The following is a 13,020-nucleotide window of genomic DNA, read 5'->3' as shown; positions in this document are numbered from 1 at the left end:
TATTCTCTAACCCTCAAAACAATATTATGCTCATTTACGTTAAGATGATCGATGTTTTTTGTTAAAATTTTTATATCGCAAGTTTTTTGTTTTTCTTGTCGCGCTCTTTATATATCATCTAGAGTTTTTTTTTCTCATCTAATTTCTCTTTTTTGAAATTCCAGTTATAAAATTTGAAATTATTAGCGACCTTATGAATCTCATCTCCTCTTCTGGTTCCCGATATATTCGACGGAGACCCTCTTTTTTCACCTTATCTCAACCCATGGGACGGACTATCTCTTCAAGTTCAAGCTCATCTTCCTCTTCGTTCAAATCAAACCCAAAAATAAGCATTAGATGAAGTAGTGTAACTCGTATCGAAAACTTTGGTTCTCTTCGAACCACCTTCTTCACTGTCATACTCTTTTTGCCACTTTGGGGAAGCGATAAAAATTTCCAAATCTCGATATATTTGAATGGTCTCTTATTTCCTTTTTTATAAAGTTCAAGCATCGTCTCCAAACCCGTTTTATCGTATTCACCATTTTTTCGTTGACGTAGAAAGTTGACAAATGTCCCGTTAAATTTTGTGATCATTTTGTTCATTTCATGAAACTTGCTAGTGAATTGGTCTTTTGTTCGGTACTCACCACGACCCATAACGATGTGAAACCGCTCTTTAATGCATCGCCAAAAATGCTCCTCTTTCTGCACGATCATGGTTTTGGGATCCTCCAAGATTTTTACCCATGATTTTGTTAATTCTTTCTATTCTTCTAATATCTATTGGTGAGGGGTCGCCTTTTCTTTAACAGCTGTTTTTCGGCTTGTCCCTTTCCTTATCTTTTAAGGTTGGATGGTTCGGCTTGGGTTTCACGAACAAATTAGGGTTCGGGTTCCTATTCAAGTTGGGTTTTACCAAATAAATTCGACTTTCGGTGTAGGGGTTGGCTTCCCGAAACGTATTCGGGTAGAAGGGGAATTTTTTACAATAAGGTTGGATTAACGGGCTACATGGTGTTATGGTATTTGTTGGTAGCAAGAGTGTTGTGGTTGCAGTAGTTGTTGGGTTGGGGCTAAATCATAGAGGGATCAAATTGTGATCGGTATACTCAGGTATCCAAAAGACAAATATTTGCAATCGGTGTTTTTGAACCTCTCGCATGCGATTTGTTTCAAACGGCTCTTGGGGTGAGATTTGTAGGATGGTTATTTTGATTTATTTTTGGAGTGAAATGGTAGTATTTTGTGTGAAATGTGTGATATGAACCGGAAGATTTATAGTTGAAAAGTATTATTTAACACTTATAAAATACAAGAAAAACAATATTGCTCATAGACCTTGGGTTAATGATACATCTAGACTAATAATTAATCGCAATAAATATTAGACTAAAATCTAGTAATAATGATACTAAGTTTCGTCAAACGAAAAAAGATTTTTAGAAGCGAAGCGTTACCCGAATTTCGAGTTATCACTTTAACAAGTGAATGCATAGTTACTTTTATCTTACACACACACACATATATATATATATATATATATATATATATATATATATATATATATATATATATATATATATATATATATATATATGAAGTATTTAATATAAATTACATGCTATATGTGACAATTATTTGTGTTTTAGATATCTATTCTGTATAAACGATTTATACACGTTTTACTTTATTTAAACTGTATATGTATTTTTATACCTATAAATATATTGGGTAAAGATGGGTAGATGAAATATGAGATGAATTATGAGAGATGAAAGATGATATAGATGATGATGATAGGTGAAAGATGATGAGAAGCCTTGAACTTAACGATGATCTAGTCATCTGGCAGCTTATATATAACAACTGCGGACTATTTTAGACAGTACAGTAGAATGCTAGCAGACTCGCAAACAGTAGTTTTTGTGAAAGATGCGTTCACCATTTCCTTTTGTATTGTGTTCAAGAATGTGTTCTTATCTTGGAAATGAGACAATATGAAACCTATTATATGGTTTTAGAAGGGTGATTGGATCACATAAGTAAACAACAATACAAAGTGGAATATCACGTTTTTCCTGACCCAAACGTGAACATCTCCACAAGGGAACCAAACACTCTCAATATTCGACTCGTTTGCTTCTTCATCTTACTGCTACAGGCGACGATTTTCAATGACGAACTTGAAGCCGGATTCTCCTCTTCTTCGTCGCATCGTCCTATCTTTCCTCGATTTCCTCAATTCTGGTTAGCTCCTTTGCTCTACCTGTCCCTGGCTTTATTTTCTTATACGCGATTATCTATTGTATCTTTCTGTGTTTATGTTTATGCAATTTTCGGGTGTATATATATTTCAATCGTTTCTCGATAGAACTGAAGATACTGATGCCAAATACTGATATCCTTTTGACGTTTAGTTCAATTTCCCTGTTGGGATGCCACTCAAATAAAAGATCGTTATTAGGTTTACCATCTTCTGTTGATTGATGATAACTGTAGAGCATTGGACATTAGGGAAATTAGGGTTTCTATATCAATTGAGGCTTACATACTTGTTGTGATGACATTAGTTTGATATTGTGCGCTCAATTGTAAGAGCTTGGTCTCCTACAAAGGAAGGGATCGACTCCATATTTTTTTCACGCAGAGATATTATTGATGACCTGCGCAAAAGTTTATATATTCTGCCATTTTTATGCTTGAACATTTGTGTGGCTTCTTGCTCTTATTGACAGTTCCACCAAAACCTGTTTTACAGTTGAACCTACCTCCGATAGTGATGCTGAAAGTCTTGAGGTTGCAAAGGACTGCTTATCCGAGGTTTTCAAGATTGATTCATCATCTACTTCCAGTCTACCAAAATCTGATTCTCTCATTGAGATTTTCAAATCACAAACAGGAAAGAATGAGATTAAGTCAGATAAAAACCATGAGGAACCTCAAGCAGATATATCCCATACATCGTGCACAAATAATAATGTGGATACTAAAATTCCTGGGACATCACAATCTCTGGTATTCATGTTTTGTCTTCTCCCTATGATCTTTCACTAGTGTTATGCATTATATGTGCCTGTTCTGTTGGGATCCATAAAAGTATCTTCATTCTTTTTTTATGTTCACAAAACTTTCTTGTTAAATTAGTTGATCATGTATTGATTGTTTTTAGTGTTATCACACAAATATTCATACATGATCCCGAATTGAACAGGAATAAAGTTATCCACAAATGTGAAGAAATACTGAAAACAAACAACACACTCTGGAATTTTAGGTCCTTAAACAGCAGAATGAACTAACTATAAGTTTGGAATATTATATTACATATAAGTGTGTTACATGAGTTTTTGTTTGTTCACCAAACGCTTGTGATGCTGCTTTAATGATCTTTTTTTAATGTCTTTATACTTTAAAACTATTATTAAGTGGTGATGGATATTCATTTTTTTTTCCCTTTTTGATGCTTTACTTCTTATGTAGAATGACACCAACAAAGGGGATACTGAAACCATAGGTAAATCCTGTTTATTTTTTAATATATATTTTTGAGATATGTATATTTTGCATTTATGTAGACCTGCAATTATGTCATACAAGATGATAATTTAGGGTAAAATTGAATGATATTATGGAAGTACTTGATATCTATGAGCAATCACCATAGGAAACAAACATTAGCTTAACATCATCTATTTCATTTCTCTTTTGGAAGAAAAAAAAACATCCATTTCTTTTATGTTTATCTTTATGTAGATCTTTTTAAAGGATTAATTCATATTGCATTATTGTTAGGTGTACGTGAACGTGAGGATGAACTTTTTGGTCAATTCTTTAACTCCCTTGAAAAGGTTCATTATTTTGGGACTACACCCAATGGAGATGATGAACAAGCACTCGATAGAGCTACGCATTTGTTTCATAATGCTTTAACGGTATATAATAATATATTATATTAACTTTAAAAAAAAATCAAATCTTTTTTCTCATCTCAATATCATGTTCATTTTCTGACACTTGTTTGATACAAGGAAATGAAAAAATCTGGATCCGAAGAATTTGATCTTAAAAAATTAGCTGATACCTTCAAATTACAAGGTAACTTTTACTCAAACCTGATTATCACTATTACTTTTAATCATATATATATATATATAAATGCTGACTGGATATTTATTTATTTATGTGTATAGGTAACAAGGCTATGCAATCAAAGTTGTATTCTGGTGCAATTGAGCTTTACACCATTGCTATAGCACTTTGTGATGATAATGCTGTTTATTATTGCAACAGGTGATTTATTTACTTTACTATAATAATTGGAGTTTACATATTAAGTTTTTGGGATTATAAATTTTTTTTTTTTTTTTTTTTAAAATATAAAACTAGGGCAGCAGCTTACACCCAAACGAACCAGCATACAGAAGCAATTGATGATTGCCATAAAGCAATTGAAATTGATCCAAATTACAGCAAGGCTTACAGTCGTTTAGGGTTTGCTTATTATGCTCAAGGCAACTACAGGGATGCTATTGATAAAGGATTTCTAAAAGGTTTGTAATTATATAAAGTAAATGCCTTAATAAATTCATATTTATTTTGGGTTTGATGCAGCTTTGCAATTGGATCCGAATAATGAATCTGTAAGAGGAAATATTCAGGTTAGTTCATTTTTTCATTTTGTGTGATATTTTTTTTCAACATTCTCATATAATATTTATTTCACTGTTGATATTTTCAGGCAGCAGAACAGAAACTCAGAGAAGAACAACAAAGAGCCAATCGTGGCCAGGTATGAATATATATATATATATATATATATATATATATATATATATATATATATATATATATATATATATATATAGAAAAAGAAATTACATTTTGTTTGAGAAACGTGAGTTTGATTGTTAGTTTTATTTTATAAAAAAACAGAATTCAAATTCAACAAGTCATTCAAATGAAGATCATTCTGGTGGTTTTGCAAGGGGGAGTGTGCCAATTCCACCTTTTCCATCCATGCCATTTAATGTGAATGTGAATGGTCAACCTTTTGACATGGCAAACATGTTTAGGAACATGGCTCAGAGTGGAATGGGAAATCCATTTCCCAATTCCAATTCCAATTCCAATTCCAATGAGCCAGGAATAAGAGTAGGAGTGAATGTTGGAGGAGAACAAATGCAAATGCCGGAGGAGATTCTAAGATCTGTGTTTGAGGTTTTGTCTGATGGAACAACATCGCGTGTTAATCCACAAGACAATCCCAATGGAAACTAGCTATACAGACTTTGGAGGATATGTTGAGAATTTGTGTTGGTGGGGTGTGAGTTAGATTTGAATATATGGGTTAGGTTTTACCTTTTCAAGTATTTTTTTAAAAAAAAGTGTTGCTAAATTTTGGTGATTGTTGCATATGGTTGATATATGGGATTTAATGAGTGGTGTCCAACATTTTCCTTCATACATTACCATGAAAACACATGACATGATTCATTTTCAAGAAATTTGAGGCAAACTTTCCAGATGTGGAGGGCGTTTGAGTCTTTTGCTCTATTTTGTTGACATTGGTTTCTTTCATTTCTATGAAAACATTGAGATAGATATGTTTGGTGGAGATAGTGGGAGTAGGAAAATTGGATGATTTATGTTCAAGTTGTATGGTCAAAAGTCTTATTTCATGATATTTTAAATTTTAAATTTTAAATTTGATTTTGAAAGTTTATTAAATTTTTAAATCTTGCAAAATTATCTCTCTTTTTTTTATATATATTATCTTTGTTCATGATTATTTAATCTAACAAACTTGACATTTTATTCAAATGGTAATAATACCTCACATATTTTGAAAGAAAAAAAAGCACTAGTAGATTTTATACATAACATGAAAGATATGGTCGATTACTTTATATATATAACAAAGGTGTATGTTTTTACCAATTTATTTAACAAAGTGAATTACTTACCAATTCATTTACTAATATTTTTGATTTCTTATTCAATTTTTACCAATCTATGAACACATAAATTTGTTATATAAAGTTGATAATTTACTAAAATATGACTACATAAATTACTAAATTGATAATAAAAATCAGTCTGTGGTGTTAAAAGGACTTCATTGTACTATTCACATAAACATTTCACCACCTCACACTCCACCCATGGTCCCCCTCTTTGTCTGCATGCATCCGAAGGATTTCGTATACATTATCCTCCACTTAAAAATAATAATAATAGTTATTATTTTAAATGTAAGTTGTGTTAAATTATTATTTAATAATAAAAAATGGATATTTGACTAAGGTCAAACTCCATAGTTGATGGTGGAGCTCAAACGAATCCTATGTCTTAAATGTCAGACAATATGAGCCCAAAAGCCCGAAACACAGGTGGGAGCGTCTGCACTGCAACTAACACCAAAAATGGGAGCTTAAATGCTCAATTTCAACACCCATGGGCGGGAATGAAGTCGCTATCTTCAATTCAAAACTTAAACATTTGAAATTGATTATATTTTTTCTATAAAAATAGGGTTTCATAAAGTCTCTCTCGATACTCACTCAACATCACATGCTCCCTGTCTTTAGCTCATGTTATACCTGCCATGGTAGCACTAGCTAGTACCACAACCTTCATAAAATAGAAACCATTAATTATTCTGTCAAACTTGTGGGGTTGTTTTCTTTACATCAGATATTGCTCTGAGCCTCTGACATTCCTCAGATCTTTGCACTGCTGCTTCCTATTGGGTTTCAAGCTTCGACATTAGTTTCATTTTATCTGGTCTCCGGTCAAAGGTATTATATCGATTCAGATTTGTTTTCTTCTCAATTTCTTATTGTTTTCTTATTCTATAGGGTAAATCTATGCTGTTTCCTTCTTCTTCTTCTTCTTCTTCTTAACTTAGCTTCAACAAATTACCCAGATATAATAAGATGATACTCAGAGAATTAGTTTATTTTTTGGGTATTTTTCGTAACTTTAGAAGCACAGTTCCTTCTTCCCGTTTGACCGTCGGTTAAATGTTCGAGGATTGGGTATTTCATGATTTTTCAGCTAAATCCCCCTTTCCTTGTTACTAAACACTGTTCTATTGATTAATTGACTGATTGTTGATTTTGAATTAGAGATTCGTTTTTCTCTTTCCAATCTCTTAATCTGATATTTGCTTTCATTACAAGTTACAAGCGATTTGTTTATGTTAGGTTAGATCTTACTCGTTTTAAAAGCTGCATTTACTACTTTTGGTAATCGGAATATACCCGTGATTCTAGTAGTGCAGAAGCAAATGCGATTCTGCTTTGAAACTTAGAGGTCGAGCGAGATGGAGAAGAAGAGTTGGTGGAAGCGGAAGTCCTCTGACCGGAGTCCTGGTGAGACAGAAAGTTCCACTTCAATATCTTCACATTCCGAGAGTAACTCCGATGAAAAGGTAAAAAAAAAACCTTCAAATCCATATATCATCTTCACAATCGAATGGGTTTTGCTTCATTTTATCATCTCCATTTTCAGGTGGACCATGACAGCTTACAGAAATCACAATCATCTGAAGTCACCTCAAGAGTTTCAACCCCCAACACAGAGACTAATGACAGTTTCAAAAATCTGACAGAAAAGCTATCAGCTGCTCTTGTTAATGTCGGTGCTAAAGAAGATTTAGTCAAACAACATGCCAAAGTTGCAGAAGAAGCTGTTGCAGGTATTAATTAATGTCTACATACTAAACTTATGTGGCTATGCCTATGAATCCATGGATATATTCACTTATCTTAACTTGTTACGCTAATTTATGAATAATTTTAGGTTGGGAAAAAGCAGAAAATGAAGTTACAACATTAAAACAACAACTTGAAGCAGCTTTACAACAAAATTTAGCTCTTGAGGTTCGAACAAATCATCTTGATGGTGCTCTTAAAGAATGTGTCAAACAATTAAGGCAAGCAAGAGAAGAGCAAGAACAACGTATCAATGAGGCTTTAGAGGATAAAAAACATGAATGGGAACTAACAAAAAAGAATCTTGAAATGCAAATTTGTAATCTCAAAGCAAAATCACAAGTCAACAAATCCGAATGCTCCCCTGTTGATCCAAAAATCATCCTAAAGCTTGAAACTTTGGAGAAAGAGAATTCTGCCCTAAAGTCTGAGATCATCATCCAATCAGAAGAGCTAGAAATCCGGACCATTGAAAGGGATTTGAGCACACAAGCAGCAGAATCTGCTAGTAAACAGCAGCTAGAAAGCATAAAGAAAGTGGCAAAACTTGAAGCAGAATGCAGGAAGTTGACTTCATTGACTCGAAAATTGCCTTCTGTTAATGATAATAATCATAAAGCTGTTTCGATTTCTTCTTTTTATGTTGACTCTCTCACAGACAGTCAATCAGACAGATCAGAAAAGTTAGATGTTGACTCATTCAAAGTCAACAAATCTGAGCATAATGAAAATGATGATTCATGGGCATTGGCGCTAATTGCTGAGCTGGATCAATTCAAAAGTGGAAAATCTGTGGCAAAAAACGTTGAAATTAGTAATATTATGGATGATTTCTTGGAAATGGAGCGAATTGCTTCTTTATCAGAGGCTCAGAATGAAACATCGCGTTGCAATTCTGAAACTGAAGATATGAAAAGTGAAGTTGAAGTATTGAGAATGAGGGTTTGTGAATTGGAAGAGAAATTAGAAGAATTAGAGGCTGAAAAAGGTGAACTTGAGAGTGCTTTGAATGCAAGTAAAGAATCTCTTGATGAGACAAAAAGTCAAATGGTTGACCTCCAAAAGGAGCTGATGATGGTGAATGAGTCAAAGAAGTCGGTTGAATCTAGACTTGTTGATTTGGAAATGGAGGCCCGAATCATATCTTCAGAAAATGATTCGATTAAGGAGGATATTAAAAAGGAAAGAATTTTGTCATCTGAAATGACAATTAAATGTCAGAGATTAGAGAAGGAAGTTATGAAGAAAAGTGAGGAGTTTAAGCTTCAGCAATCTGCCATTTCAAATGGTGAATTAAAAGTGAAACAAGTAAGCTTTCTTATGCCTGTTTCTTTTTCTCTTTAAGTAAGAGATGCTTTTTTACATGATCTTGAAAGAGGCTGATGACATATTATATTGAAAATAAGAAAAAGATTCATTTTTTTACAGGATCTTGAGGTGGCAGCAGCTGATAGGCTATCTGAATGCCAAAAAACAATATCATCACTTGCACGACAGTTGGAATCTTTAGCGACACTTGAAGACTTTTTGATTGACACTGCAAATCTCCCTGGTTTTTCTAATGGATCATCTGTCTCAAAAACTAAAACTGGAGTTGAGCTATGGAAATTGCATTCAAATGATACTTTCATGCCTAAAAAGACTTTACTTCCTGCAAAAGAAGATGAAAGCAATTGCAGTCCTTCAATGGATGATGAGTCACCAGGATCTTCTTCTTCTTCTTCTTCAACTTCATCTGGTCATTCTAAAAGTAACAACAGTTTTGAAAAGCTGTTTTTGAGGAGTAAGAATGGAGTTCAAGGTGAAAGTCATCAAGGGTAAGAAGTAAGAACATATTTAGTGTGTAATAATTGTGGATTAAATTGTGTTTAGTGAAAATGTGAGTTTATTGAAAGGTTTTTAGACTCTACCTCTTTAGACTCTTATATTGTTTTTTTTTTTTTCAAAATTGAAGTCATTATATGTTTGGGCAACATAGATATTTCATACTTGAATTTCTTGATTAGGGGTTATTTTTTATGAGGGTATTTATGTCTTTTGCATTGATGATAAACTCAGTTAGATTGAAAATGAGTCTCTGTTGTGCAATATTCCAACTTTTTTGGGTGTTAAAAGATTACACTTTTTGTCTGATTAACATTAATGCCAATCTAAGTCTAAGTCTAATGCATGACAAAGTGTAGTTTAAATTGTTTTGTTATAATATGTAGTGCATAACAAATGGGTCCTTGAGATACATTCTAATAATTAGAATCAAGTTAAGTCATTTCTTCTAGGGTGACAAGTGTATTTTTTCTAACTATATATGGTGCAAATTAAGCCTTTATTTGCTAAAATGTATATAAAAAAGAATTAGGAAACAAAGAAGTCTATCATGGAAAGTGATTTGTCATTTTTTGGTTGTTCTAATGAAAGTAATCTAGTTGCAAATGTTTTATTTCAAAAACAAATTCTTTGACTTTTGAGAAAACAAAATGAAATGACTTTTCATGTAAAATAATGCTAAACGTGACTTAGTGACAATATTAAGCTTCAAGTTTTTACGAGCCATGAGCGATCATGTTGTTTATAAGGTGTGACTTAAGACGATAATTTTGTTTATAATTTATAATTCTATAATATATTTTCTACTATAATTCATTTTTATATAATATATCCATATGTGATCTAAGATGGTATTTTGTTAAAGCATGACGACAGGTACAAAACTTGGAGCCATGACATGCTATGGTGAGTTTTTTAGAACCTTGATTGTTATATTTACGGGCACAATTTTATGGTGATTCCAAGTGAGTGTCGTTATATCTACCATTGATTTGATATAAATCTTTATACCTTCCTCATATGATATTTTTTGGCCTTTTATATCAGATTTTACTTTACATACCATTTGATTTGACTTAAATATAAAAATCTACTGATTTGATTTAAATAAATTCATTTTGATTTAAATCAAACAAGAAGACGTTGATCAGACGGTTGCAGCCTTCAATAAGAAGTTTGTTTTTTTTATCACCTGTAGGCTGCTACAATAAACTGAAATTAATTATACAATAGTTAAAAATAATTCTAAATTAAAAAATTATTTAGTTTAATCATATGCAAATCAAATATAAAGATAATTTATGATGATATGATTTTTAAAGACGTTTATATAAAATAATTAAACATAATATTTGCTGATAACAATAAATAAAATTATTAATTTAACGAATAACATATATAAAAAGAATTATTAATTTAATGAATATCATGTTTATTTTGTTAATATTTGGTTATAGACAATATAACACAAAAAAAATTATATGAAATTTACGAAATGGTTTTGAAATTATGTAAAATGTATTTGAATTGTTCGTAATATCCTTCATAATATTATTAAAATAATAAACATGTTGAAAAAAAATTAAAACAATCGATGTTGAAGAATATAACTTAAAGTAAAGTGAGAAGTGGTTTAAAGAGAAGTGTCCATTGCTAAGTCATGCAACACACATACAACAATTTTTAAATCAGAAGTCTTCTAAAAAACAAACAATTGCTAAATGCCAAGTGTTGTATTTGTGTTGTGCAGCGTAGCCAGAAGTGGTTTTTCTTAAAAAAAAAAACAAACAACCCATTGGTAATAGTTCTTATTGTTTGATAATTAACATGGACTTAGAGCTGTAAACAAACTAAACATTCAACGAACTGTTCGTGAACTGTTCGACAGGAAGTTCATTTATGTTCGTTTATTTAATAGATAAACGAACATGAACACAAATTCTTGTTCGTTTAGTTAAACGCACGAACATGAACAATAGTATAGTTCATTTAATTATATTCGTGAACGTTCGTTTATGTTGTTCGTGTATGTTCGTTTGTATAACTTCCTTTTATGTTCATATATGCTTAACTGTATTTGATTGCATTACTATATTATATATATTATATGTTCATTTATATTTGTTTATCTTTGTTCATTTATGTTCGTTTAGCATGTTCACGAACATAAACGAATGAACAATGTAATTTGTTAAAAGAACGAACATGAACGATAAAATTCGTTCGTTTATCCGTTCGCGTTCGTTCATTTGTTCGGCTAACTTAAACGAACGAACATGAACAACCCTCATTCGTGTTTGTTCAGTTCATTTACAACCCTACATGGACTATCCATACATTATTTTCTCGTTCTAACTATCCATGTGTTATTTTTTTCATTTGGACTATCCATACATTATTTTTTTGGTTCAAACTATAATGTATTACAGTATTTTTTTGGTTCGGACTAACCATAAATTATTTCTTTCATTCGGACTAACCATACATGTTTTTCTACGATTATAAAGCATCGGCATACTACAAACCATTTCAATTATTATTGTTTTTGTCTTTTGTCTTTTATTTTAAATTTTATGAGTTATTATGTTCGTCTTAACAATTTTGTTGTTGACTGAATGCGTTTGACCATGAGTTATTAATGTCATCATGTTTTCAAACATGATTTCCATTAGTTTATGTAGTTTTGTTAATAACAATGACTTTAACTTTAAGGACCATTTATATAAATTATCTGTAACTTTAGGGACCATTTATGTAAATTACTTTTTGTCAATTAAATTGAAGAGATGTATCTAGTAATAGTGAATTGTAGAGATGTACTTAGTAATAGTGAATTGCCTCTTCAGATATCGATGTCCTAGTAATAGTGAATTGTCTCTTCATATATCAACGTCCTTACTAATAGTGAATCGACTCTTTAAATATCGATGTCTTTATATCAGTTACATTGAATCATATGGTAAATTTTCAAACTGACGATATATGTATTTGTAGGCCGCTATATGTTATATTTTTACACATGGATTATTTTCAAACTAAGCATGTATGTATTTTTATTCATTAGGTGTTCAACATTCATGAAATTTTAATGGATTGGGTTCAAAATGTGGCCATGGTGGAGATCCAAAACACCCTCATGATGAATCTCATTAGAACTACTGGCAGTTGCTCTGTTTTGGGTGGGTTTTTTTTTTCAACTATGAAGTGGACTAGTGATAGTGATGAGGTTCCAAAGAGTAGGATTAGATGAAGGATTTGCAGGAGTACATTAGAACCAGAGGACATAAACACAATGTTTGCAAATCCATAGAATCTGTTCCATTCTTAAGGTGATGATTGTGGGATTGCTCTCACTGGAAATTCCCATGTTTTGTTTATCTGTTTAACCATGAAACTCATTCAATGTTATTAACGTTTTATAACAACTAATTATTTGAAATGTATGATTTAGCCACCTATCTTTTTATACCTAAATTCATTTCCTTTTAACTTTTAA

The 13,020-nt window shown here is 31.7% G+C and overlaps 2 protein-coding genes and 1 long non-coding RNA gene across 5 annotated transcripts; all 3 read left to right on the top strand.

Moving 5' to 3' along the window:
• The first annotated feature begins 2,017 nt into the window (after nt 1-2,017).
• LOC111901649 (uncharacterized) lies at nt 2,018-5,509 on the top strand. Its single transcript, XM_023897538.3, has 10 exons — nt 2,018-2,232; nt 2,744-3,000; nt 3,466-3,499; nt 3,778-3,917; nt 4,014-4,080; nt 4,176-4,275; nt 4,372-4,535; nt 4,597-4,643; nt 4,724-4,774; nt 4,918-5,509. The coding sequence occupies exons 1-10, from the start codon at nt 2,160-2,162 to the stop codon at nt 5,260-5,262; spliced, it is 1,278 nt and encodes a 425-aa protein (XP_023753306.1). The 5' UTR covers nt 2,018-2,159; the 3' UTR covers nt 5,263-5,509.
• Nucleotides 5,510-6,362: 853 nt separating this feature from the next.
• LOC111901632 (filament-like plant protein) lies at nt 6,363-9,609 on the top strand. 3 transcript variants are annotated; one of them, XM_052764816.1, is made up of 6 exons: nt 6,363-6,410; nt 6,709-6,782; nt 7,260-7,417; nt 7,498-7,684; nt 7,789-9,008; nt 9,129-9,609. In XM_052764816.1, the coding sequence occupies exons 3-6, from the start codon at nt 7,310-7,312 to the stop codon at nt 9,519-9,521; spliced, it is 1,908 nt and encodes a 635-aa protein (XP_052620776.1). In that variant the 5' UTR covers nt 6,363-6,410; nt 6,709-6,782; nt 7,260-7,309; the 3' UTR covers nt 9,522-9,609. The 3 variants fall into 3 exon arrangements, with proteins under 3 accessions (XP_052620776.1, XP_023753290.1, XP_023753282.1); XM_023897522.2 differs by having other exon boundaries at nt 6,381-6,782; nt 7,263-7,417; XM_023897514.2 differs by having other exon boundaries at nt 6,381-6,782.
• A 1,949-nt stretch (nt 9,610-11,558) lies between these two features.
• On the top strand, nt 11,559-12,992 carry LOC122194761 (uncharacterized). Its single transcript, XR_006184586.2, has 2 exons — nt 11,559-12,483; nt 12,589-12,992. It is a non-coding gene; the product is annotated as an uncharacterized LOC122194761 (long non-coding RNA).
• Nucleotides 12,993-13,020: the final 28 nt, after the last annotated feature.

The sequence above is a fragment of the Lactuca sativa genome, chromosome 6, assembly GCF_002870075.4.
Source record: "Lactuca sativa cultivar Salinas chromosome 6, Lsat_Salinas_v11, whole genome shotgun sequence".
Classification (NCBI taxonomy): Eukaryota; Viridiplantae; Streptophyta; class Magnoliopsida; order Asterales; family Asteraceae; genus Lactuca; species Lactuca sativa.
The sequence above is the reverse complement of the archived record's forward strand: the minus strand, read 5'-3'. Positions and strand labels throughout refer to the sequence as shown.